Genomic DNA, 24098 nt, shown 5'->3' with positions numbered 1-24098 from the left:
GAGAAAGTCCAATATAAAGACAGGAAGAAAGAATTATCCTTTGGCTCCCATGTCTGCCCCAGCTGGATCCCAGCCCATTTGCCCTTGTATTTGGGTCTGCCTACCATGTACCGGTTACCATGCTAGTTACCAGGCAGGGTTGCAAAAAATGAAGTCCACTTATTTCTTACAACAGGGAGGAGATATGGAAAGTACCAGATGGCAGAAGATTAGAATCCATATGAAGAGATTCTGTTCAACCAGTATGCCTCTGTAAACTTATAACAAAACAATTCAGAGGAGTTCAGTTTAATAATGTGTAAAATGCAATTTTTCTACAAGAAAATAAACATCTTACATGTTCGTGAAAAATGTTAAGCCCAGGGGATCTTTTGACATCCTGAGAGTCCCATTATATTGTGAGATATAATGTAACTACAAGCTTAATATAAATATAGTAGGAGGAAAGATCATATAGATAACAAAACCTTAAAGAAATTTTTCTTGCACAAACACAGCTAGGCTAAGGCATAAGTAGAGTGTGATTCCAGTAAAAAATCTCTGCCAGGGGCAGCCCAGATAAGTTTGATATGTGTGTGCATCTACTATACTAATGTAAATTTGTTTTAAGTTGCTAGTGACATACTTCATGCTACTTTAAGTCTTTCAATTCTAAACTTCAAATATATACCAATTCTAAAATTCAAAAACACAATAATAAAAATAAAATGAAAAGCATTCCTTGAGATTTATCCCATAAAATTTACATCAGATTTTTCATACAGAATTTTTAATCTATTGCACAAAAATATCTTTTTTGTATTTGACAAAGAAATACAACTTTTTCTGATAGGAAAAAAAGTACATGAATTGTAGAATTTCAATCACATAAAGAAAATATAACCAGAGAATACAAAATTTTCAAAAATTATTTCTTTTTATAAAACCTTTTACCAAAATCTTTAGAAAAAAAGACTTTAGTTAGGTAGAGGATTCAAAATCTGCCCCCTTTAAGGTAATTATCTGCATTTCAAAGCAAATTCAGCCTACATTTACAAAGCTAAATGAAAGTTTCTGCAATTTTATTTCATCAGAGAAAGGAATAGGAAGCTGGAAATTCCTGACATTTTGAAGGAGTACTGGGCAAGATCACTCAGAAAAACAACATTTTACCTCACATTAGAATCTCCAATGTAATATTTGAGTGAAAAACTATTTTAAATATATCTTCATTACTAAGTACTAATTGTTGAAGGCCTCAAAAAGAGAGAATTGGGCCCAACTCCTCAGAGTTTGTATCTAAGACAGAATTTCAAACATGTTTCTTAGCTCTGCATGAACTGTCAACTAATCTAAATCCTTGCTAAAGATAAGAAGGAGAACCAGGATGTAGCTCAGTGATAGAGGGTACATGCCTAACACAGATTAGAGTGCCACAAAAAAGAAGTAAATACATAAGAGTGGCCATCAGTGGACACACAAGTAACATGTCGACTCTCTATACTCTATACTGGTAATCTGCATAATTTTGGTCCCCATTGTGATGCACATCTTGCCACAACCAGGAAAACCTGCAAGGAAGGTGTACACCAGGAAGCCCTGGAAACTACAATGTTTGTAGACTCTAATCATTCTATGTCTGTGTTTCCTTGCTGATGCCTAATACTTCAAAATAATGGATTTGTTACTTTCAACAGAGATACTTCATACTTGAAGAGGGAAAGAGACTTGTAACAATAATCAATGTCTTAGGAATCTGATAACTCTCCATTTCCTCTGAATGAAGCATGTCAAAAAAGCCACATCACTTTTCATTTTAAAAACAAATGAATTTTTTTCTAGGATTTTGGAGTTACTGTTTAGAAAGAACAGACTTTCTAAGAAGTTAGGAACACTAACATAAAAAATGTAAGTGAAAATAAGGAACTTCTTTCTGATCTGTATTTTAATAAACTAGTTTTCACGTAAGTTCAGCAGCTTTAAGTTCCTCAGAATCTTTCACTAAAACCAAGCAGAGCACAGGAAATTACAATGGCTATTTGCCCCTCAGACCCACAGACAGAGTCTCCAGTTGTGGGAAATATAAATTTCACAGGACAAGAGGGGGAAGTGACGTCCAAAAGGCAGGTAAACCCTGACTTGTCCCATAACTGATACTATAATTGCAAAACAAAATTATAGCTTCACAGCCTGAAATTTTAACACCCACCTTGAGGCAGAGTGGGCAGGCCCCAGCAACACATACTCAGGGTACTTAACCACTGGGTCTTAATATGAAGGAGCCCCATAAGAATAGGCAGGATCTTCTGCCACCAAATCCATGACCATCCACCAGCCAAACCACCTTCGCCCAAGGAAAAAAATTAATCTAACAAGCTCTTCTCTCAGAAAATGAACAAATATTATGAGAAGAATTAGTGAAATAAGGACCAAGAAATAAGAAGTGTATCAAATTTTCTTCCTGCAATGTCTGGTCTGTTAGTCCACTTTATTAAGCTTGAAACTGGATTTTTTTCTCTCCCTTGAAAAGCCTTAAAACTAGAAAATATTTTTGAAAATGTAGAATTTTGGCTTTCCTTGAAAATAAGAAAAATATAAGAAAAAAGAAAAATAAAACTATTCAATAAATAAGAAATGTCTTCAGGACTCAATATATACAAATCTTAAAAAATTGTTTGATCTAACTTGGCACATATAAAGAATATATTCACATACACATAATGAAGCATAATAACAACAACTCTCATATAATTAATACTCCAAGTACAACAAGGTCAGAACTAATACTTTTTTGTCCATTTGCTCTCTTCACCCAAAGGAAACCAACACTTGCCAAACCCGTGTTCATCTTTTTCGAATTTTTCTTATGTACAAGTGTGATTTCATTTACACATCCACAAACTATAAACTGTTTAATTTTCCATGCTGTTTATAAAAAAAGATCATATTGCTTCAAATATCCATCCATACTCTTACATGGGTATATTATTCATTTATATGCAATGCTGACTAGTATCTAATTGTACAAATATACAAAAAACATTCACCCATTCTCCAGTCATCGAGATTTGGATGTTGTCATCTTTCTGCTATTAACAATGTCAGCGTCCCTAGGGCACATATACAAAAATGTCTATAGACCAATGTATTTTCAAATCCAAATACCAAGCCTTCATTAGTAGATCAAAATTAAGCTTTAAAAAAAATAGCATAGGGTAGCATCAACTGTAGTACACAAGGAAAAGAACATGAGTTTTGATACTCACCCAGCACTATGTGTTTTAAGGGGCCAAACTGTAGATTTCTTTCTTACTGTGGGGTTAGCAAAAAGGCTTAAAGTCACCCCTCTAGGTAAATGCCCCCTAAAAAGTAAACTACAAAGTTTCATGAAATGTGGACATTCTAATATGTAAGGCAATATCAACCTGGTTCCCTAAGCAACTTGACCAATTTATCTCCCTTTGGAAGTGTATCAAATGTTCTTCCTGGTGATCTGCTTCCTCATGAGCTCTTAGCAGTACCAAGTTTAAACATTTCTGGATAATGCTATGGACAGAACAGCCTTCCACTGTGTCTTACTTTGCATTTCCACAATTACTAATGAGGCTAACCATCGTTCCAGGTTCACCCCCTTCTCCTGCTCTAGTGTGAAGTCCTTTCTGTGGTGCCCTCTTACTGACCACAAGGCTGTGGTCTCATTGAGTATCCATTCCTCTGCGCAAATGTATATACACAAATCCTTTAGCACCTGCTTCAAGTATTTTCTCCCAGTTTGTGACTCTATTTTATGTACAGTAATTTTTGAAGAAAGGTTACTTAAGTTTAATTTGGTAGAATTTATCAATCTTTCCTTTTATGTGTTTTTTTCATAATTAATTATTTATTTAATAACTTTGCCATTAATTACTTAATAAGTCTGCCATTCTCTAGCAATCCACATCTCTACCTCTGTCATATCTAAGTTTCCCTACTTGGGTGGATCTGTTTTGGAGTTCTATGTTTGTGGGTCAGATCCAAGATGGCTACACAGTTAGGCTTCTTTACTGAGAGTTCTGACCAGCTATGTTTAAGTATACAGTCCAGGTCATAAACACCTCCATTCAGCAATATGGACCCAAGGTCACAAACATCTGCTCATGAGCATGCAGATGTAACCTGTTGGTGCTGTGTCTTCTTTGTTTGGCCTGCATATAATAAAGGCCTATGCAAAGACTCAGGCTGGGGGTGGCTGCTGCCTCTGAAAAGCAAGTCTACAATCCCAACTGTGCCTCTCATCTTCTTTTACCTGCACAGATCCCAAATTTGTTCCCCAGGGCCTGAGCTTCAATCAGACAGTGTTCCACTCCAGTGGGCCACCTGTCTATCACAATGCAAATAATGTGTCACCTTAATTTCTATGTCATTAAAATAAATCTTGAGTACTAATAAGATAAGACCTCCTCATTTCCTCCTACTTTAGTAGAAGTAGTTGGCTATTTGGGATTGCTTTTTGCTCATGTTCCTCACTAAATCAATGATGAGAATTTGCAGGGTTTTTTGTTTTTGTTTTTTGCGATGTCAAAGACTGAACCCAGAACCTCACATTCCTAGTTATTTTTTTTTTAAACTAAATTTGGAGGCAGGGTCTCACTAAGTCTCCTAGGCTGGCCTCAAACTTACAATCCTCCTGCCAAAGCTTTCTGAGTAAGGAGAATGCAGGTGTGTCCCACTGTACCCAGTTGATCCTTTTAGCTTTTTGATGTAGAGGACTCAGGACAGTGTCACTTCTTCATTTTCAGTCTTTACTTACCTTTCTATACAGACAGGACTTCAGAACAGAACTGGACAGAGATGGTGATGGGAGTGGTCTCCTACCTCATTACTGATTTTAGAAAATGACCTCTAACATTTCACAGATGCTTTTCACAGGGCTAATGAGTTTCCTTCTATTTCTAATTAACTGTGAGCTTTTTTTCATGAATACCTGTTGATATTTCTCAAATGCTTTTTCTCAATCTATGCTTTATCTTAATTGCTAAATATCATAAATAAACTTAATTCTTTCAAATAGAAACCACCCTTACATTCCTTGGTCTTTTTTGACTACCATCTAGATTTCATCTATACTCATATAGATGAGTTCCTCAGATTCCTTTCTCCCACTGATTCTTTTATACTTAGGTATAAAGGGTACACAGGTATAAAATGATGTGAAAAGATGAGTTTAGAAGTAAATTCTCACTAGACTTGACTGTAGAATCATTTATATAAGATTGTAATGATCTGTTTTTGCAAGTTCAGCAAAATGCCTGAAATGTACATCTTCAACATTTAAAACTATTCTAGCCCAAGATTTCTTCCTTTTTTTGTTGTTGTTGTTTTCTTTTGTTCTGTTTTGGTTTGGTTTTCTGGTGCTGGTTGAACCCAGAGACTTGTGCATGCTAGGTAAACACTCTACCAACTGAGCTATATACCCAGCCCACTGAAACCAAAATTTCATGTTTCCTGGCACAATTTTCTCAAGACATTTTCTTTTTATCTTCACAGTCTCTACAGTGTCTATAATCTTGTCTTTTTTCATTTGCAGTGTATGTATTATTAAATGCACTGTACTCCCTTGAAAGGGCTTGGCTGAGAATTTGTTCCTCTCTATTATATCTGTTTTCTTGCCTCTGAAAGTTCCCTGAACTTTCTTGGGTTTACAACTTTTCAAGATAACTTTTTAAGGTAAAGCTTAGTTATTTATTGTCACTAATTTTTCTCTTACTAACATATGAATTCAAGATTGTGAATTTCCCTTAAGTAACTCTTTGGCCAAATCTCATGTATTGAATATACAACAATCAATCCTCTTCTTCCCCTTCTTCTTTTTTCTCTCAGTAGTGGGGATTTAACCCAGGATCCTTTGCCACTGAACTATACCCCAGTTATTTTTTATTTTTACTTTGAGACACGGTATCACTAAGATGCTACAGCTATCCTCAAACTTGCATCCCTCTTGCCTCTGCCTCCAGAGTCAATGGGATTACAAGATGCATTACCATGCTCAGCCTAATGATTTATGCTTAGAATTCTTTTTCCCCCTCTACAGTTCCTCCTCTTTCTGGCTCATGAGCTAATTAATAGTTTCTTTTAAATTGACAAATATTTTGTTTTGTATGTTGGCATATTTTGTTTCTAACTTGCCTATATTGTGAACAGCAAACGTGGTCTCTGTGTATCAATTTCCTGAAATTTAACAATCTTTGGGGGCCGGATAACACATTTTTTGTATTCATGAGAACAATAGTTTTCTCTGATCTGGGGTTAAGAGTTCATTAAACCAAACTTGGCAACCATGTTTAAATCATTATCTTTATTAACTTTGTGGTATTAACCTCATGATAAATTGAAGGAGATGAGTTGAAATTATCCACAATGATTATAATTTCAATGATGATAATAAATTAGCCAATTTTTCCATATCATTTTATCTGTATATACACAGGCTTAGTGTTATTCTTCCTGAAAAATAACCTTTCATCATATATAGTAACTCATTAATAATGACTTTTTTTTTACCTATCCCTTTCTTTTGGTTAGCAATCTTCTGGTACAAAAATAGCTACACAAGATGTTGCCATTATTAACAACACATAACTGGGGATTTTAACTTTAATAGCAAGTTTAACTGACTGATATTAAAGGTAACCATTAGCCATATTTCAACAGCATCTTACTTAGTTTGTTCTTAATTTGTATGCTTCTTTTTTCTCTCTTTTTTTTTTTTTTGGTGGCACTGAGGATTGAACCTAGGTCCTTGTCATGGCAGGCAAACATTCTACCAACTAAACTATATCCCCAGCCCTGTCCTTCCATTTTTTAAGACTATAGGAAGTTGTTGTTTTGTTTTTTCTTCCTACTCCTTCTATCCTTATACTCATTAGCAAGTTTTATGCTCCATTCTGGTTCCTAAATCTTACCAAGAATGCAAATACCTAAGTGTAATATCTTAAGCTCCCTACCACAGAATATAAAGGACTTAAAACCCTTAAGTCTCCAAATAACAATGAAAATTTCCTGAGCTAACCATGAAGCAAGCTGTCCAAGTTAGAACTGAAAACCAGTCAATTTTAAAACTAAACAAATTAAAAGAATGGAAGGTAGAATTAATTTCAAATGAGGAAAAATAAAGAAATTAGAAGAAAAGTGAGATTTGGGCTGGGGATGTGGCTTAAGTGGTAGCGCGGTCGCCTGGCATGTGCAGGGCACTGGGTTCGATCCTCAGCACCACATAAAAATAAAATAAAGATGTTGTATCCACCAAAAACTAAAAAATAAATATTAAACAGTTCTCTCTCTCTTTCTCTCACTCTCTCTCTCTCTCCTTCCCTCCCTCCCTCCCTCCCCCTCTCCCTTAAAAAAAAAGAAGAAGAAAACTGAGATTTAAAAAGAAAGGGTGGTCAGTGCTTAATTTCATTCTAGTACGCACTATGAGCTAAAAATGCTTTTTATATTTTAAATAGCTAACAAAAAATTTAAATACTATTTCATGACACACAAAAATTTTATGAAATTAAAACTTCAGTATGCATTAAACTTTACTGCAAAAAGAGCCATGTACATTTGCTTATACAAATGTTCAAACATGATCTGAGCTACCTTTTACACTGTAATGTCAAAGTTGAGTAGCTGCAAAAGAAATCACATTGCCTGCAGAGCCTATCGTATTACTTCTTTTAAGAAACTTCGCCTGCCTCTAGTTTTCATATATTAGGCTGGGCACACTGGCCACTTGCCTGTAATCCCAGTGGCTCAAGAGGCTAGGGCAGAAGGATCACAAGTTCAAAGCCAGACTCAGCAACTTAGTAAGGCCCTAAGAAACTTAGTGAGACTCTAAATAAAATATAAAAGGGGCTAGGGGGAAAAAAGGTAGGGGGGCAGCCCTAGGGATATGTCTTAGTAGTTAAGAGCCCCTAGATTCAATTCCCCGTATCAAAAAAGTAGGTTAGAGCAAGATACTTAAGTTTCTACATGCCTTTCAAAATCTCACTGAATATCACAACAGATACCTTAAAATTTTTAAATCTACCAAAATGTGGCAATAATGAAATATTATTAAGAAATACTGAGGAGCTCTTGGAGAATAAAAGGAGACTAGATCAAGAAGTAGAGGAGAAAAGCTATATTATATCACAGAAAAGAAAAATGCTGCTGCAAAGATGAGTTCCAAGTTCAGAAATCATAAATGGAGATTCTGGAAAAAACATTAGGGTGACTTAAACAATGAGACCAATCTTAATTTAAAATCCAATATTTAAAAAGTTACAGGGAACATGAAATTTTACTTCCAAGACTGAGCTCTCTGATCGACATTAAACTAAATTCATTATCTGTCTCAGGAGAATCTGAACCTGAGGTTTAAGCTGGAAAGAGAAGCAGGGAGGGGCCTAAGACCAAACCAGCACAGGACACAGATCAGGAGGAAGAGGCAATTAAGTCCATGACCACTATGCAAATCAACACAAAAAACTTTAAATTTTAGCCAAAAAAAGAGGGGTAGAGAGTAACGATACTAATAAAACCACACTGGGTCCCAAGAGGAAACAAATTCCACCAGCCAGTTAAGTAAGAAAGTACTTCTCTACACCACACAGGAAAAGATGGAAAGCTTTACCATGCTCTATGAACAAAATAAACTTTTTTAACAAACCAGAAAAGCGTAACCAAAAAAAAAAAAATTAAAACAATCTCATTTGTGATTACACCAGAAATATTCAAAATTGAATCCATATTAAAAACCACTTCCACTCCTAATCACAATGATCAGGTAGGGGTTATTCTAGTCATACCAGGACAGCGTAGCCTTGGTAAGTCAATTATTAAGATAACTCTGTATATTAAAGGCTAATTGAGCTAAATTCTAATAAATACTAACTGACATTTTAAAAGCATTTTGCAAACTTTGACATTTTTTCCTCAACTAAAAAACATTAACAATCTCACCAAAATTAAAACAGATAAGGTTGCAACAAATGAATATTATAAAAGGTCTTAGCCAATGTAAAAATATATATGTATTAAAATATGTAAGATTAAATTATTGGGATCATGTGCATGTACAAATATGTAACAATGACTCTCACTATTACGTATAATTATAAGGCACTAATAAAAATGTGGGAAAATAAAAGATAAAAATGCTTTATTCATTGATAATGATTGATAAGGCAATGAACACTTCATGTGGAAAATACAAATTAAGGAAGAACAATAATGCAAGTTATTACTAAGCGCGACTGATATAAAATAACTACATAAAAATTCAGTAACTGTCCTATGGACCTATGATAATAAGATTGCTATAAAAGTAGGAGGAAGATCACATTTAAAGGCATAAATGCTTTAAAAATAACTAGAAATAAATACTAGGGGTGAGGGGGAGAAGAACAAGACCATTGTAAAAAAAAAAAAAACATTAAACTTCCTTGAAGTCATTTAAAAATGAATGAGAGCACCACCCCAAATGAATGAACCTCCAAAACAGGAGCCATGAATACCATGTTTGGAAAGGTTTCGGTATCATAAAAATGTCCGAGTTTTGTGGCATTCCAATCAAAGACCCAACAGAGTATTTTTTCCCTCTTTGCTTTGCTTTAAAAAAAATTTTAAGTACTAAATTCATCTGGAAGAACTAAAGTATGAGAATCAACAAAGAAAATCTTCAAGGAAAAAGAATAAAGATGGGAACCTTGAATTGTCCACATACTAAAAGTTTTAAATTTAAAGCTAATAAACTCAATTTAGGGTGGTACATTAAAAGACATTATCTGTAACACACTGAACAAAAGATTAACACACAAAATTCTTTTAGGGCTTGAGTTATAACTCAGTGGTAGCACACTTGTCTGTCACACCAGAGGACCCAGTTTGATCCCCAGCAACGTGGCCTGAAAAGTCTTTAAAATAAATATTTATTAAATAATCCTACAAAAGGATGAAGGATGTGAAAAGACAACTTACAGAGGGGGAAAGCATGTCTTAGTTGAAAAATTTCAAATTAATATGTTTAGCTGACCTTTTCTCTTGACAAAGAGAAGGGAGTGGGAGGAGTGGAACACAAGGGAAGATTAGGGAGGATGAGAATGATCAAATCATGCATATGTAAGAATATGGCATAATGAATCCTAATATTATATATAATTATAATGTACCAATAAATTTGTAATAAATAAATTATTATATTTGTGGGATACAATTTGATAGGACTTACAAAATAAAAAATGAACAAATGATACTTGGAATAGCAACTTCATGTTTAAGACTCTGTGTCTATGCAAAAATGTCTCTTATGTAAAAGCTCTCTCTTGTCTAGCGAGGAGGTCCACAGAACAGAGTAGAGGAGAGAGTGGCTATGAAGTCCCTGATCAAGACTTCCAGAGACCAAGCAGGAAGCAGGTCTGATTTTATTGCGCAGTTACCATGTATATATACTCAGACAGTAGCTAAGCAGATTACAGGCAGCCACCAATACAAGTTTTTTTTTTTTAAGAGAGAAGAGAGGAGAGAGAGAGAGAGAGAGAGAGAGAGAGAGAGAGAGAGAGAGAGAGAGAATTTTTAATATTTATTTTTTAGTTCTCGGTGGACACAACATCTTTGTTTTTCATGTGGTGCTGAGGATCGAACCCAGGCCGCACGCATGCAGGCAATTGCACTACCCCTTGAGCCACATCCCCAGCCCACCAATACAATTTTTGCTAACTGTCCTTGCAGCAACTAATTGAGGAGCAGGCTGTGGAGCAAGCATAGGGACTGCAACACAGTTTCACACCCAGAGATGTGCCTAGTGAGTAAGCGGTCTGCCACTCACATGCCCAGCACGAGAAGAGTGGCCTGCCACTCCAATGCCCTTAACATATGGCATGTATGCAGTACTTGATGCACTTGTTCCCACATTAAAGGTCATTCACTGATTGAGTATAAATAACAAAAACAGTGAAAAAATTTTTAAAACCTACAATGTTCATTAAATGAAGAAATGATTTAAAATCTTAGCTAACACTACATTAATATGTAATAGTAAAATTGAAAATTGATAACAATAAAGTACACTGCTACATGTACTATAATTCTAAGAAAATAGTATGACCATATTTATATAAAAAAACAAAAAAATACAAATCCCTAAATTTTTTGTGTAGGCAGTTATTTAAAAGATATACATATGAGGTATCTGTAATTATAAAATATTTCACATAATTTTTTAAATTAAACATGACATATTTGAATATGTCAAAATGAACCTCACCATTATGCATAACTATAATGCACTAATCAGATTTTTTTAGAACTTATTTTGCTCATTTCTTTCTCAGTCAGTAACCAATTCCCTTAGATATAACCAGTATTTTGATTTAAGAGTAAAATGTTTCACAAGCCTTTGAATTTCTTATGCATATAGTCATATTGTATGCAGTCTTTTGTATCTAGCTCATTTTGCTCAACATACTGTCTGACAGTCATCCATGTTGTTGCACATATCAGTTTGTTCTTTTCAACTGCTAAGGATGCTGTGTTAGTATGGATATGTAGTTTGTGTGTCTGTTCAATCATTTATTTCCAATTTTTGGCAATTATGAATAAAGCTGCTATCAACATTAAAAGTAAATAAATAATAAATAAATTAGACAGCCAGTTATTAGCCATGAGTAATAATATAAGTATATGACCAAAGTTTATACATAAAGACAATATGCAACTATTTATGTCTGACATAGAAGATCATCTTTGGCATGCTAAAAGGAAAATTTAATTATGCTTACCTATGTCATTAATCACCGCTCTTATTTTTGAGACAAAAGGTCCAACTTCACTGGCATGCATTTTGGCTCTTTCTTTAAGATCAGCACCTGCAAAGTATTTTATTTACAAATATAATCTTGTTTTAAACAAATTTTAAGGCAAAGAATGGAAAATTTATTTAAAATTAATACGAAACTTTAAAAGTCAACTAATTTTTTCATCTATTAAAGGAACTAAATTACCTTTGTTTTCCTTCCTGATGACTACTCTCAACAAGAATAAAATATTGGTTTTTTGTACAGCTTTTACATGTTTAAAGCAACACTTTTCAAGCTTTCTAGCTTTAGGACCCCTTCACATTCTTAAAGTAAGAGACTGTGTTTGGATGATACCAGCAGTTATTCTAGTAGATAGGAAAACTAAGAAATTTGAAGGTAATTATTCACTAAAAATACAAATAAACACAGTCATATAAGCATAAATGACTACAGTGTGGTGCCAGCACCTTTGTTCTCACATTAATTCTACCTTCCCACCACCACCTTAGACTCATAAATGAGGGGGTATACAAGGCATACATGTGGCTATCTACTCTCTTTTTAATCCATTGTAGATTAATTATGACCACATATGATATCAAGTATGGCTAGAACTGGGGCACGGGAACTCACCCACTTCCCAGAGGAGTGAGAACTGGAGCTAACATACAGTCCAGCAGTTCTCAGGTATACAGAAAATCTCTATCATGTAACAAAAAAATACTCAAGATAGCATTCAAAAGAGCATATGCAGAACAGCAAAGAACTATAAGTAATCTAAATATATATCAAAAAGAAAAAATAAATTTAGGCAACAGTTATTCAACAAAGTCACACACACACAACACACACACACACACAAGAAAGAAAATAATTAAGAGTATAAATACAGATAAATCCACTGAATGAAACATGTATTTACAGAAAGATACACAGAATAATAACCACTTACTAAGTTTTTAAAACAAGAATATTACCTAAAGGAAAAATAGACAAATGGAATTACTTCAAACTAACAGCTTCTACATAACAAAGAAAATAATCAAAAGAGTAAAGAGACAACCTGCAAAATGGGCAAAAATATGTGTAAACTATATAACCAGTAAGGGGTTAATGTGCAAAATATATAGAGACACAAACAATGGCAAAAGAATAAATAATCTGACTAAAAAAACGGCAAAGGATGTTAACAAAAACTTCTCATAAAAAGATGTATAAAATGTCAACAAGTATATGAAAAAATTTTCAGTATCACTAATCATCAGGGAAAATACAAAATTATAATTTTGTATCACCTCACACCAGTTAAAATGGCTATTATCAAAAATAAATGATGGGCTGGGGATGTGGCTCAAGCAGTATCGCGCTCGCCTGGCTTGCGTGCGGCCCGGGTTCGATCCTTAGCACCACATACAAACAAAGATGTTGTGTCTGCTGACAACTAAAAAAATAAATAAATAAAATTTTTTAAAAAAAATAAATGATAGCAAATGAAGAAAAGGGAATTCTTGAGCTCTATGAATAAGAATGCAAATTAGTATAGACATCATGGAGAAGTACAGGGAGGTTCCTCAAAACAACTAACAAGGCCTAGCAATCCCACTACTGGGCAGGTACATAGCTCCTAATCCACACTTTCATTTTGCACTGTTTGTTACCCACAGTCATGACAGTCCAAAAATATTAAGTAGAAAATTCCAGAAATAAACAAGAATTCTTAAGTTTTAAATTATGCACTACTTAAGTTGTATGATGAAACCTTGCTTTGTCCTGTTCCATCTCATCCCAGACATGAAGACCTAACTCTGGTTCTAACACATTCCCTTTTTCCCAGAGTAACCTCACTGTATACACAACATAATATTAGTCACTTAGGGGCTCAGTTTTGAGATGAACTGTTACAGACAAGCTGTTAATGTTCAAGTAGCCCCTATTTTACTTAACAATGGCCACAAACTATAAGAGAAGTGATGCTGACAATTCAGATATGTCACAGAAAAGCCATAAAGTACTCCCTTTAAGTGAAAGGTAAAAGTTCTCAATTAAAAATAAAATCATATACTGAGGTTCCTAAGATCCACAGTATGAATAAATAGGAAAAAATATACATGTATTTGTTTTTACATATTCATATATATTTACATACAGTCTTATTTAATTGTTTCACTGTTTTATTTAATAAATAACACACTTTTTCCAAATTGAAGGTTTGTAACAACTTGTGCCAAAAAGTCTTATCGGTGCCATTTTCTCAAATGCATATGCTCAGGATGGGTCTCTGTGCCACCTTTTGGTAATCATCACATTTTGAACCTTCTCAGCACTTATATCTGTTAAGCTGATCTGTGATCAGTGATTTCGGATGTTATTATTTTGGGTCACCACAAAACAAGCTTTTATAAGACAAGCAAACTTAACTGGGACACAAATTGAAATTAGGCCAATTAATAATCCTACAATGCCCTCTAAGCATTCAAATGAAAATATGAATCATACACACATTGCTTAAACTGAAGCACAGCTTAGGAAGGCATGTTGAAAACTAAAAAAAACCAGAAGTTAGGTCTCTTGGACAAAAGTTGGGGATGCAAAGAGAAAATTCTTAAAGGAAATTCACAGTACTATTCCAATGAATAAATAAATGATATGAAAGTCAAAGAGCCTCATTACTGACATAGATAAAGTTCTAGTTGTCTGGATGGGGAAAAAAATTCAAGCCAGCTACAACAATCCTTAATCCTAATCCAGAGCAAGGCCTTATCTCTCTTCAATCCACTGAAAGCTGAGGGGTTAGGAAGCTCTGGAAGAAACGTCTGAAACTAGCCCAGAATGGTTCATAAGGTTTAAGGAAAGAAGACATCTCCACAGCATGAAGGTGAGGCAGCAAGTGTTGATGGAGAAGCTGCTGCAAGTTACCCAGAAGATCCAGCTCCGACCCCTCAGAAAGGTGGCTACACTGCCAGCAGGTCTCCTAACACAGATGAAACACCCTTCTCCTGGAAGAAGAGGTCATCTAGGATTTTCATAGAAAAGTAAAGTCATTTTCTGACTTCAAAGATTCAAAGGACAGGCTGACTATCTTGTTAGGGAATAATGCAATTGGTGGTCGAATCCAATGCTCACTTTTGACCACTTCAAAACTCCTAGGGCCCTTGAAGAATTATATTAAATCTCTGCCTGTGCTTTATAAATAGAACAACAAAGTCTGAATGACAACACATCTGTCTACAACATCATTAAACCCAATCTACTGTTAAGAACTATTGCTCAGGATTAAAAACAAAAAAGATTCCTACTCACTGACAATGTACATGGTCACCCAAGAGCTCTGATGGAAATGTACAATGATGCTGATGCCTGCTAACCAAACATTTATTATGCAGCCCAAGGAGGATACAGTAGGCTGAGGCAAAAAGATTGTGAGTTCAAAGCCAGTCTCTGCAATGGTGAGGTGCTAAGCAACTCAGAGAGACCCTGTCTCTAAATAAAACACAAAAAAATAGAGCTAGGGATGTGGCTTAGTGGTAAAGTGCCCTGAGTGGTAAAGTGCCCTGATCAATCACCAGAACAGCCCTACACAAAAATAATTTCTCCAGGACACATTATAATTAAAATGACTAACATACAGAGAAAGAATAAAATATTGAAAGCCTCGGGGCTGGGGCTGGGGCTCAGTGGTACAGTGGTTGCCTAGCATGTGTGAGGCACTGGGTTCAATCTCTGGCATCACATCAAAAAATAAAAACAAATAAAATAAAGGTATTGTGTTCATCTACAAATAAAAAACTATTAAAAATATATTGAAAGCCTCAGAGGAAAATGTCACATTTAGAGGAAAGCCAATCATAATTATTCTAATTTTTCAGCAAATTCTAAAATCAAGGAGAGTGTGGAATGAATGTGAAATAAAATAACCATCAACCATGATTACTATATCCTGCAGAGCTATGCTTCAGAGTTGAAGATGAAGTAGTTGAGCAAAATTAAAAGAATCCATGACTACTCAGCCACCACTACAGAAAATTCTTACATACTACAAACAAAAGAAATAAAAAACAGACCCCAAAGCACTCAAATAGTCAAATCTCACTTGAAAAACATCTAAGCAAATTAGAAACATGACCAAATTAAACATCAAAAATAAATCAAAATGGCAGGAATTAATAAACCTTTCTATATAATAACAATTAAGATAAATGGTCTCAATTTTCCAATTAGGAGGCATAGGGTGGCAGAATGGCTGAAACAACAAGATCCAATTACATGTTGTTTGCAAGACTCACCTTATAGGCAGACATACATATATTACAAATCAAGCCTGAAAACAAGCAGGAATAGCTACTTTTATATCTGACAAAGCAGACTCCAAGCCAAAATTAATCAGAAGAGACAAATAAGGTCACTTCATACTGGTAAAGGGAACAATCCAACAAAGTCTAATGATAGTAAATATTTATGCACATGATTACATAAAACAGATACAACTCAACTTAAGGATTCAGAGACTACAGTACGATAATACCAGGTAATTTCAACACACTTCTCCCACCAACAGATAGGTCATCCAGACAAGCCCAGTAAAGACTCATCAGACTAAAAATTATTATAAATCAAATGAATAGACATATATAGAATAATGCATCCAATAATGGCAGTATTCACTTCTTCTCAGCTACTCATGAAACCTCCAAAACAGATCACATTTTAGGTTACAAAGCAACTCTAAGAAAGTAAATTATATATATATATAATTCCTTGCATCTCATCTGAACATAATGGAATAAAGTTAGAAATCAACACACACACACAAAAGGCACCAAAACTATTTAAACACATGCACAGAGATTGAACAATACACTTCTAAATGATGAATAGGTGATAAAAGTCAGGGGAGACCATTAAAAAATTGTTAAAAAGAAATGAGATCAGTGATAGAACATATCAAAACTTCTGGGACACTACGAAGGCAAGTCTAAGAGGAAAGTTTATTCCCATGAGTATCTGCATGAGAGAATCCAAAAGATCCTTAAATAGAAAACCTAATCATGTTCCTCAAGACCACAGGGGAAAAAAAGAACAAAAGAATTCCAAAATCAGTGGAAGAAAGGAAACAATTAAAATCAAACTAGAATCAATGACATGCTGAATTTCTTAAAAAGCATGGGATCAATAGAGTTATTTAAAGAGACAAGCAAAATAAATAAACCCTTAGCCAAACTGATCCAAAGAAAAAGGGAGAAGATCCAAATTAATAAAATTAGAGATGAAAAAGGAGAAATCACCACGGGCATCAGAGAAATCTAAAGAATCATAAAAGACTACTTTGAAAACTTATATGCCAATAAATTGGAAAACCTAAAAGAAATGGATACATTTCTAGACACAAATGACCTGCCTAAATGGAACCAGGAAGATATAGAAAACCTAAACAGACCAAAACCAATCAATGAAACAGAAGCAGAAATTAAAAGGTTTCCAATAGATAAAAAGCCCAGAGCCAAATGGATCTCCACTATATTCTAACAGACCTTCAGAGAACTAATGATAATGCTCCTCAAATTATTTCATGAAACAGAGTGAAACATTTCCAGTTTCATTCAAAGAAGACAGTTTTTATATCAAAACCAGATAAGAACAAATCAAGCAAGGAAAACTACAGACTAATATCCCTCACGAGCGCAGATGTAAAAATCATTAAAAATGTATTAGCAAATCATATTTAACAACACATTAAGAAGATTACACATCATAACCAAGATGGTTTCATTCCAGAGATGCAAGGCTTAACATATGCAAATGAATAGATATGATTTACCACATGAATAAAATTAAGGACAAAAATCACAGTCATTTTCAAAAGATGTAAAGAAAGCCTTTGACAAAATTCAGCACCCATTCATGATGAAAACACTGAAAAAAAACTAAGGATAGAAGGAACTTACCTCAACATCATAAGACTACATACAATAAACTCAAATCCAGCACCACAGTGAACAGGTAAAAACTGAAAGCTCTTCCTCTAAAATCTAGAATGAGACAAGGATCTCCACTCTTACCATTCTTATTCAATATAGTACCAGAAGTTCTAGCCAGAGCAATTAGACAAGAGAAAGAAATAAAAGAAATACAAATGAGAAAGAAATAAGTCAAATCATCACTGTTTACACATAATATGATCCTAAGCTTAGGAGATCTGATAGGTTCCACCAGAAGACTTCCAGATTAATAAACAAATGCAGCAAAGTAGCAGGATACAAAATCAACACAGAAAAACAAGTAAGAGCTTTCCTATAAAACAATTAGCTGAAAAAGAAATCAGGAAAACAATTCCATTTACAATAACCTAAAAAAATAAATAAATATCTAGGAATAATCTAAGCAACACGGAGAAAGACCTCTACACTGAAAATTTTAGAATACTGAAGAAAGAAATTGAAGAAGATAGTAAACCATGAAAAGAACTCCCATGTTTGTAGGTAGGCAGATTAATATTGATAAAAGGTCATATTACCAAAAGCAATATAGAGTTCAATGCAATCCCCACCAAAACACAAGTGACTTTTTTTACAGAACTAGGGAAAAAAACTACTAAAATTTATTGAAAGACAAAATAGCCAAAGTAATTCTAAGAAAACTATACTGGAAGCATCACAATACCTGACATCAAATTACACTACAGAGGTATATGCATGGTACTGGCATAAAAACAGACACACTGACCAATGGGACAAAGTAGAAGACACAGAGACAAACCCATATAGATACAGTCAACCAATTATTGACAAAGGCATGAAAAAATATGTTGGAGAAAAGACAGCATTTTTAACAAATGTTGATGTGGGAACTGGTTATCCATACTAGGAAGAATAAGACTAGATCCCTATCTCTAATCCTGCACAAAAGTCAACTTAAAATGGATCAAAGACATAGATGTTAAAACAGATAACTTCATAATTCCTAGAATAAGACATAAAATCAACAGTCCTTACATACAGGTATAAGCAATGACTTCCTCAACAGGATTCCTACAGCTCAGGAAATAATTCCAAGGATTAATAATGAGATAGCATCAAATTAAAAAGCTTCTGCATAGCAAAAGGAAATAATTCAGAGCATGAACTAGGAGGCTACAGAACAGGAGGAAATCTTTGCCAGCTATTCTGCTAAAAGATTAACATCCAAAATGTGTAAAGAACTAAAAAACTTTACCACCAGAAAAAGAAGTAACCCAATCAATTACTGGGCAAATGAACTAAACAGATATTTCTCAAAAAGAGGAAATACAAATGGCCAACAAATAAATGAGAAAATGTTCAACATCTTTGGCAATTAGGGATATGCAAATCAAAACTACACTGAGATTTCATCTCACTCCAGTTAGAATGTCAGCCATCCAGAACATAAGCAATAATAAATGCTGGAAAGGATTTGGGCAGGAAAGGAACATTTTTACATTATAAATGGGACTGTAAATTAGTACAATCACTACGGAAATCAGTATGGAGGTTCTTGAAAAGACTAAAAATGGAATTACCACATGACCCAGCTATAACAGTCCTTGGTATCTGTCCCAAAGAACTAAAGTCATCATACTATAATAATACATGCATACCAATGTTTATAGAAGCACAAGTCACAATAGCCAAATAATCGAACCAGCCTAATGTCCATCAATGTTTGAATGGACAAAATAAATGTGGCATATACATCACAACAGAGTTCTATTCATCCATAAAGAATGAAATTATATCATTTACAGAAAAACAGATGTAACTTAAAAATATTATGTTAAGTGAAATACACCAAACTCAGAAAGGCAAAAGTCATATGGAGATCATATATGGAACTTAGACAGAATAAAAAAAAAGAAGGAGGGTGCCAGTCTCATGAAAATAAGAGATCAGTAAAGTATATGAAAGGGACTGGGGAGGGAGAAGGACAGGGAAAGAGGAAATACTGGAGAAGGTTACTGACCAAATTACGTTTTTATATCATGTACATTTGCAAATATGTAATAACAAATCACACTATTAGATATAATTATAACACATTGATAAAGAATGGGAAATGGGAGAATAAAGCACACCAAGAATAAATGCTGAAAGACAAAGAAAAAAGAAAATCGAAGAAGCTTACAAAGAAAAAAAGACAAATATCTTTAAAAAGAATAAGACTGCTGACTTCTTAATGGAAAATGGATGGCATTTTTAACATGGGTAAAGAGAATATAGTAGTTTATATTTCCCACAACTGCTTTCTATACTTTTAGTTACATGCAGTTGGCCTCAATCCAACTTGAACAAAATCAGAGAAAAAAGAAAATACTTTCTCCATTTTAAATTGCACACTATTTTGAGTACCAAGATGAAATCTCACATCATCCTACTTCATCTCACCCAGAATATGAATCATCCCTTTGTCCATCATATTCACACTGTATGCCTGTTAGTCACTCAGTAGCCATCTCCATCATCAGATCAATTGTCTTGGTATTGCAGTGCTTGTGTTTAAATAACCCTTCTTTTACTTCATAATGGTCCCAAAGTACAAAAGTTGTGAGGCTAGCAACTGAAATATTCCAAAGAGAAGTTGTAAGCTATGAAGGCTACATTTAAGTGAAAAAGTGAGAGGTTTCAATAGGGAAAAAAACAGTATACACATGGTTCAATACTATCCACAGCTTCAGGCCTCCAGTGAGGATCTGGAAATGATTCTTCTTTGGATAAGAAGAAATACTAAAATTAGGCTTCTCAACTAAGCAAACATCCTTCAAAAATGATAGTTTGCCGGCATGGTGGTAGCAAACCTGTAATCCCAGCAGCTCTGGAGGCTGAGACAGGAGGACTGTGAGTTCAAAGCCAACCTCAGCAAAAGCAAGGTGCTAAGCAACTCAGTGAGACCCTGTCTCTAAATAAAACACAAAAATAGGGCTGGGGATGTGGCTCAGTGGTCGAGTGCCCTAGTTTAATCCCTAGTACCAAAACAAAATACCAATAGTGAAAGGCACCAAAAAACAGACATGGTAGAAAAGATAGCTTTTTCAACAAATGGTGCTGGGAAAATTGGAAATCCACATGTAGCAAAATGAAATTAAACCCCTCTGTCTCACCCTGCACAAAACCAACTCAAAGTTTATCAAAGACTTAGACACTAAAACACAGACCCTGTGTCTAACAGAAGAAAAGGCCCAAATCTCTACCATGTCGGCTTAGGAACCAGCTTCCTTAACAGGACTCCTGAAGCACAAGAAGCGAAATCAAGAATCAATTAACAGGATGGGATCAAACTAAACAGCTTCTTCACAGCAAAGGAAACATAACGTGAAGAGACAGCCTACAGAATAGGAGAAAATCTTTACCAATCTCCAGGATATATAAAGAGCTTGCAGGCTGGAATTGTGGCTCAGTGGTAGAGCACTTGCTTAGCATGTTTGAGGCAATGGATTCAATTCTCAGCAAAACACACAAATAAATGAATAAAATAAAGGTCCATTAACATCTAAAAAAAATGTTTAAGAGAAAATAATTCAAAAAACTCAACACCAAAAAAGTAAACAACCCAATCAATAAATGGGCTAAGGAAGTGAACAGACCCTTCACAGAAGATACACAATTGATGGACAAATATATTTTAAAAAATCAATATCTCTAGTAATTATAGAAATGAAAATCAAAACTGCTCTAAGATTTCATCTCCAGTCAGAATGGTAATTATCAGGAATACAAGCAACAGTAAGTGTTGGCAAGGATGGGGGAGGGGGGAGGCACACTCTCGAACATTGCTAGAGGGACTGAAAATTGGTGCAGCCAATCTAGAAAGCAGTATGAAGAATCCTTGGGAAACTGGGAATGGAACCACCACCACTTTACCCAGTTATCCCACTCCTTGTTATACACAAAGGACTTAAAATCAGCATACAGTGACACAACCACATTGACGTTTCTACCAGCTCAATTTACAGTAGCTAAACTAAAGAACCAACCTAGGTGCCCTTCAACAGATGAATGGATTAAAAAATGTGATCACACATACAGTGATATATTACTCAGCCTTAAATAAGAATGAAATTATGGCATTTTCAGGTAAATGGGTGGAGTTGGAGAATATCATGTGAAGCAAAATAAGCCAATCCCAAAGAACCAAAGGCTAAATGTTTTCTCTGATATGCAGATGCTAATCCACAATCAGGGGTTGGGGTAGGGAAGAATAGAGGTACTTTGGATTAGGCCAGGGGAATGGATGAATTGGACATTATCACCCTATGTGCAGAGATGATTACACGACCTGTGTAACTCGACATCATGTACAACCAGAAGAACGAGAAGTGATACTTCATTTATGTATGATGTGTCAAAATGGATTCTGTCATGTATAACTAATTAGAATTTTTAAAAAGAAAAAAATGATAATGAAATAAAGACATTTACACACAAACATAATTTTTCACCATAGGTCCACTATTTTTAAGAGCTGTAGCTTAAAATGCAAGGGTGCATAATGGGTAAGGTAAAGGGATAAAAAAATATGCAAACACTAACCAAATGGAAACCTGTAAAGATATCCTGATTTTGAAAAAGTAAATCTAAGGTTAGAAAAATAACTCAAGCTAGAGGGTCACTATATAGTAATAAGTAAGATTATCTACTAAAAGTCATAAAAATTCTAAGTTAGCAATAGACAAGAGACAGCTCCCAATATACATAAATCAAAGACTTATAGAACCTGAAATAAAAAGTGACAAATCACTATCATAGTAGATTTCTAACAGACTCTCTTAGTAACTGACAAAACAAGCAGGCAAATATCCTTATCAAATATTTAGAAATAAAAAATAGAGAAGAAAGAAATAGAGAAAACTAGGAAGTCCAAGACCATGGCACTATCAAGGGCTTCATGCTACTTCAGCTCATGCAGGGAAGGGGAAAAGCAAGGGGAGAGTCAGGGAAGATAACACAAGAGGAGAAGCTTCAGTGTATAAAAAACCACTCTCAAGGCAGTTAACTGAGCCCTGGGTTACTACCACAAGAATTAACCCAGTCCTAAAAGAAAGGCATAATTTAACCAAGCACAGGGTGAACATTGGTACTCTCAACAACTCCAGAGGCTTAAGTAGAAGGGTACCAAGTTCAAGGCTGCATGGACAACTTAGAAAGACTCTCAGCACCCTGGGTTCAAGCCCCAATACTGAAAAAAACAAAAATAGTATAATCTCTTATTGACTTAATCATTTCTTAAAGACCAAATCCCAAAATCACCACAAAGACAATCAAATTTCAATATTATGTTTAGAATAAATCATATTCAAAACACAGCAACTTTCCTGTAACTTTTTTCCTCATATAACCAGTGTCGATATCTTAAAATCGTTAGTTAACCTTGTCAGTTTCCTGCATCCACATATGTATATAACTGAATTAGTTTTTATTCAATTTCCTATAACTATAAAGTGGTAGTTTTTTCCAGACTGAACTTTCATTACAAGCATTATTAGCACAGAGTTGACTAAAGCATAAATATATTGTGAAACTGCTATTAAATGCTGAGTGTAAACATTTACCAATAATGCATCGGAATTACTCTTCCCATTACTTCATATACCCATGGATAATGATGCCACTAATACCAAATTGTTTTCCAAAGTGGTCTTCTCTGCACACTGCCACCAGCAGTGCACTGCTCCACCTTATCTCCAGTATGTGGCCCTGCCATACTTACTGTGATGGTTACCTTCATGTGTTAACATGATTAAGCAGATCAAAGGGTGCATCTAGGAGGTCATTTCAGGATGAGATGAGCATTTCAATTTGGGGTTTGTAGAACCGTGCTCCCAATGTGGTTGAACATCGTCTAATCTATTGAGGGCCTGAAAAGGCAGAGGAAGAAGGAATTCAGCCCTCTTTTCCCCTGCTTTATTGCTTGAACTCATTTCATCTTTTTCTGCCTTTGGACTGGAATTTACATTGTTGGCTCCCCTGGTTCTCAGGTTCTTGGACTAACTATACCCCTGGCTTTCCAAGGTCTCCAGCTTGCAGGTGTAGATTTTGGAACTTCTCCATCTGCATAATTGGATGAGCAATTCCTCATAATAAATCTCCTTTTATATCCTATTGGTTCTGTTTCTCTTGAACCCTGACTTATTAAACTAGGCCAACCTAGTGGATCAGAAATTAGCTACATTTTCCACAGTAGCAAAAGATGAAACTGCTCCCAAGTTTGTAAGCCTTACGGTGCCTGTGAGTGAAGTCATCACTTCTCAATCATTCCAGTGTTTGTATACATCTGGTACTAATTTGAGCACCCTGGTCTTTCCTGAGCCCACTC

The 24098-nt window shown here is 34.9% G+C and overlaps 1 protein-coding gene across 1 annotated transcript in view; it reads right to left on the bottom strand.

The window, feature by feature from the left end:
• The window catches only part of LOC144365316 (methylglutaconyl-CoA hydratase, mitochondrial-like), a 55764-nt gene that overhangs the window by 15101 nt on the left and 16565 nt on the right, over nt 1-24098 (bottom strand). Inside the window, exon 3 of the mRNA XM_078016400.1 lies at nt 11760-11846. Within this exon, the coding sequence (XP_077872526.1) occupies nt 11760-11846 (87 nt within the window). The remainder of the gene's footprint in view (nt 1-11759; nt 11847-24098) is intronic.

This window comes from Ictidomys tridecemlineatus, chromosome 7, assembly GCF_052094955.1.
Source record: "Ictidomys tridecemlineatus isolate mIctTri1 chromosome 7, mIctTri1.hap1, whole genome shotgun sequence".
Lineage (NCBI taxonomy): Eukaryota > Metazoa > Chordata > Mammalia > Rodentia > Sciuridae > Ictidomys > Ictidomys tridecemlineatus.
Note: the sequence above shows the minus strand (reverse complement) of the source record. Positions and strands in the feature narration are given on the sequence as shown.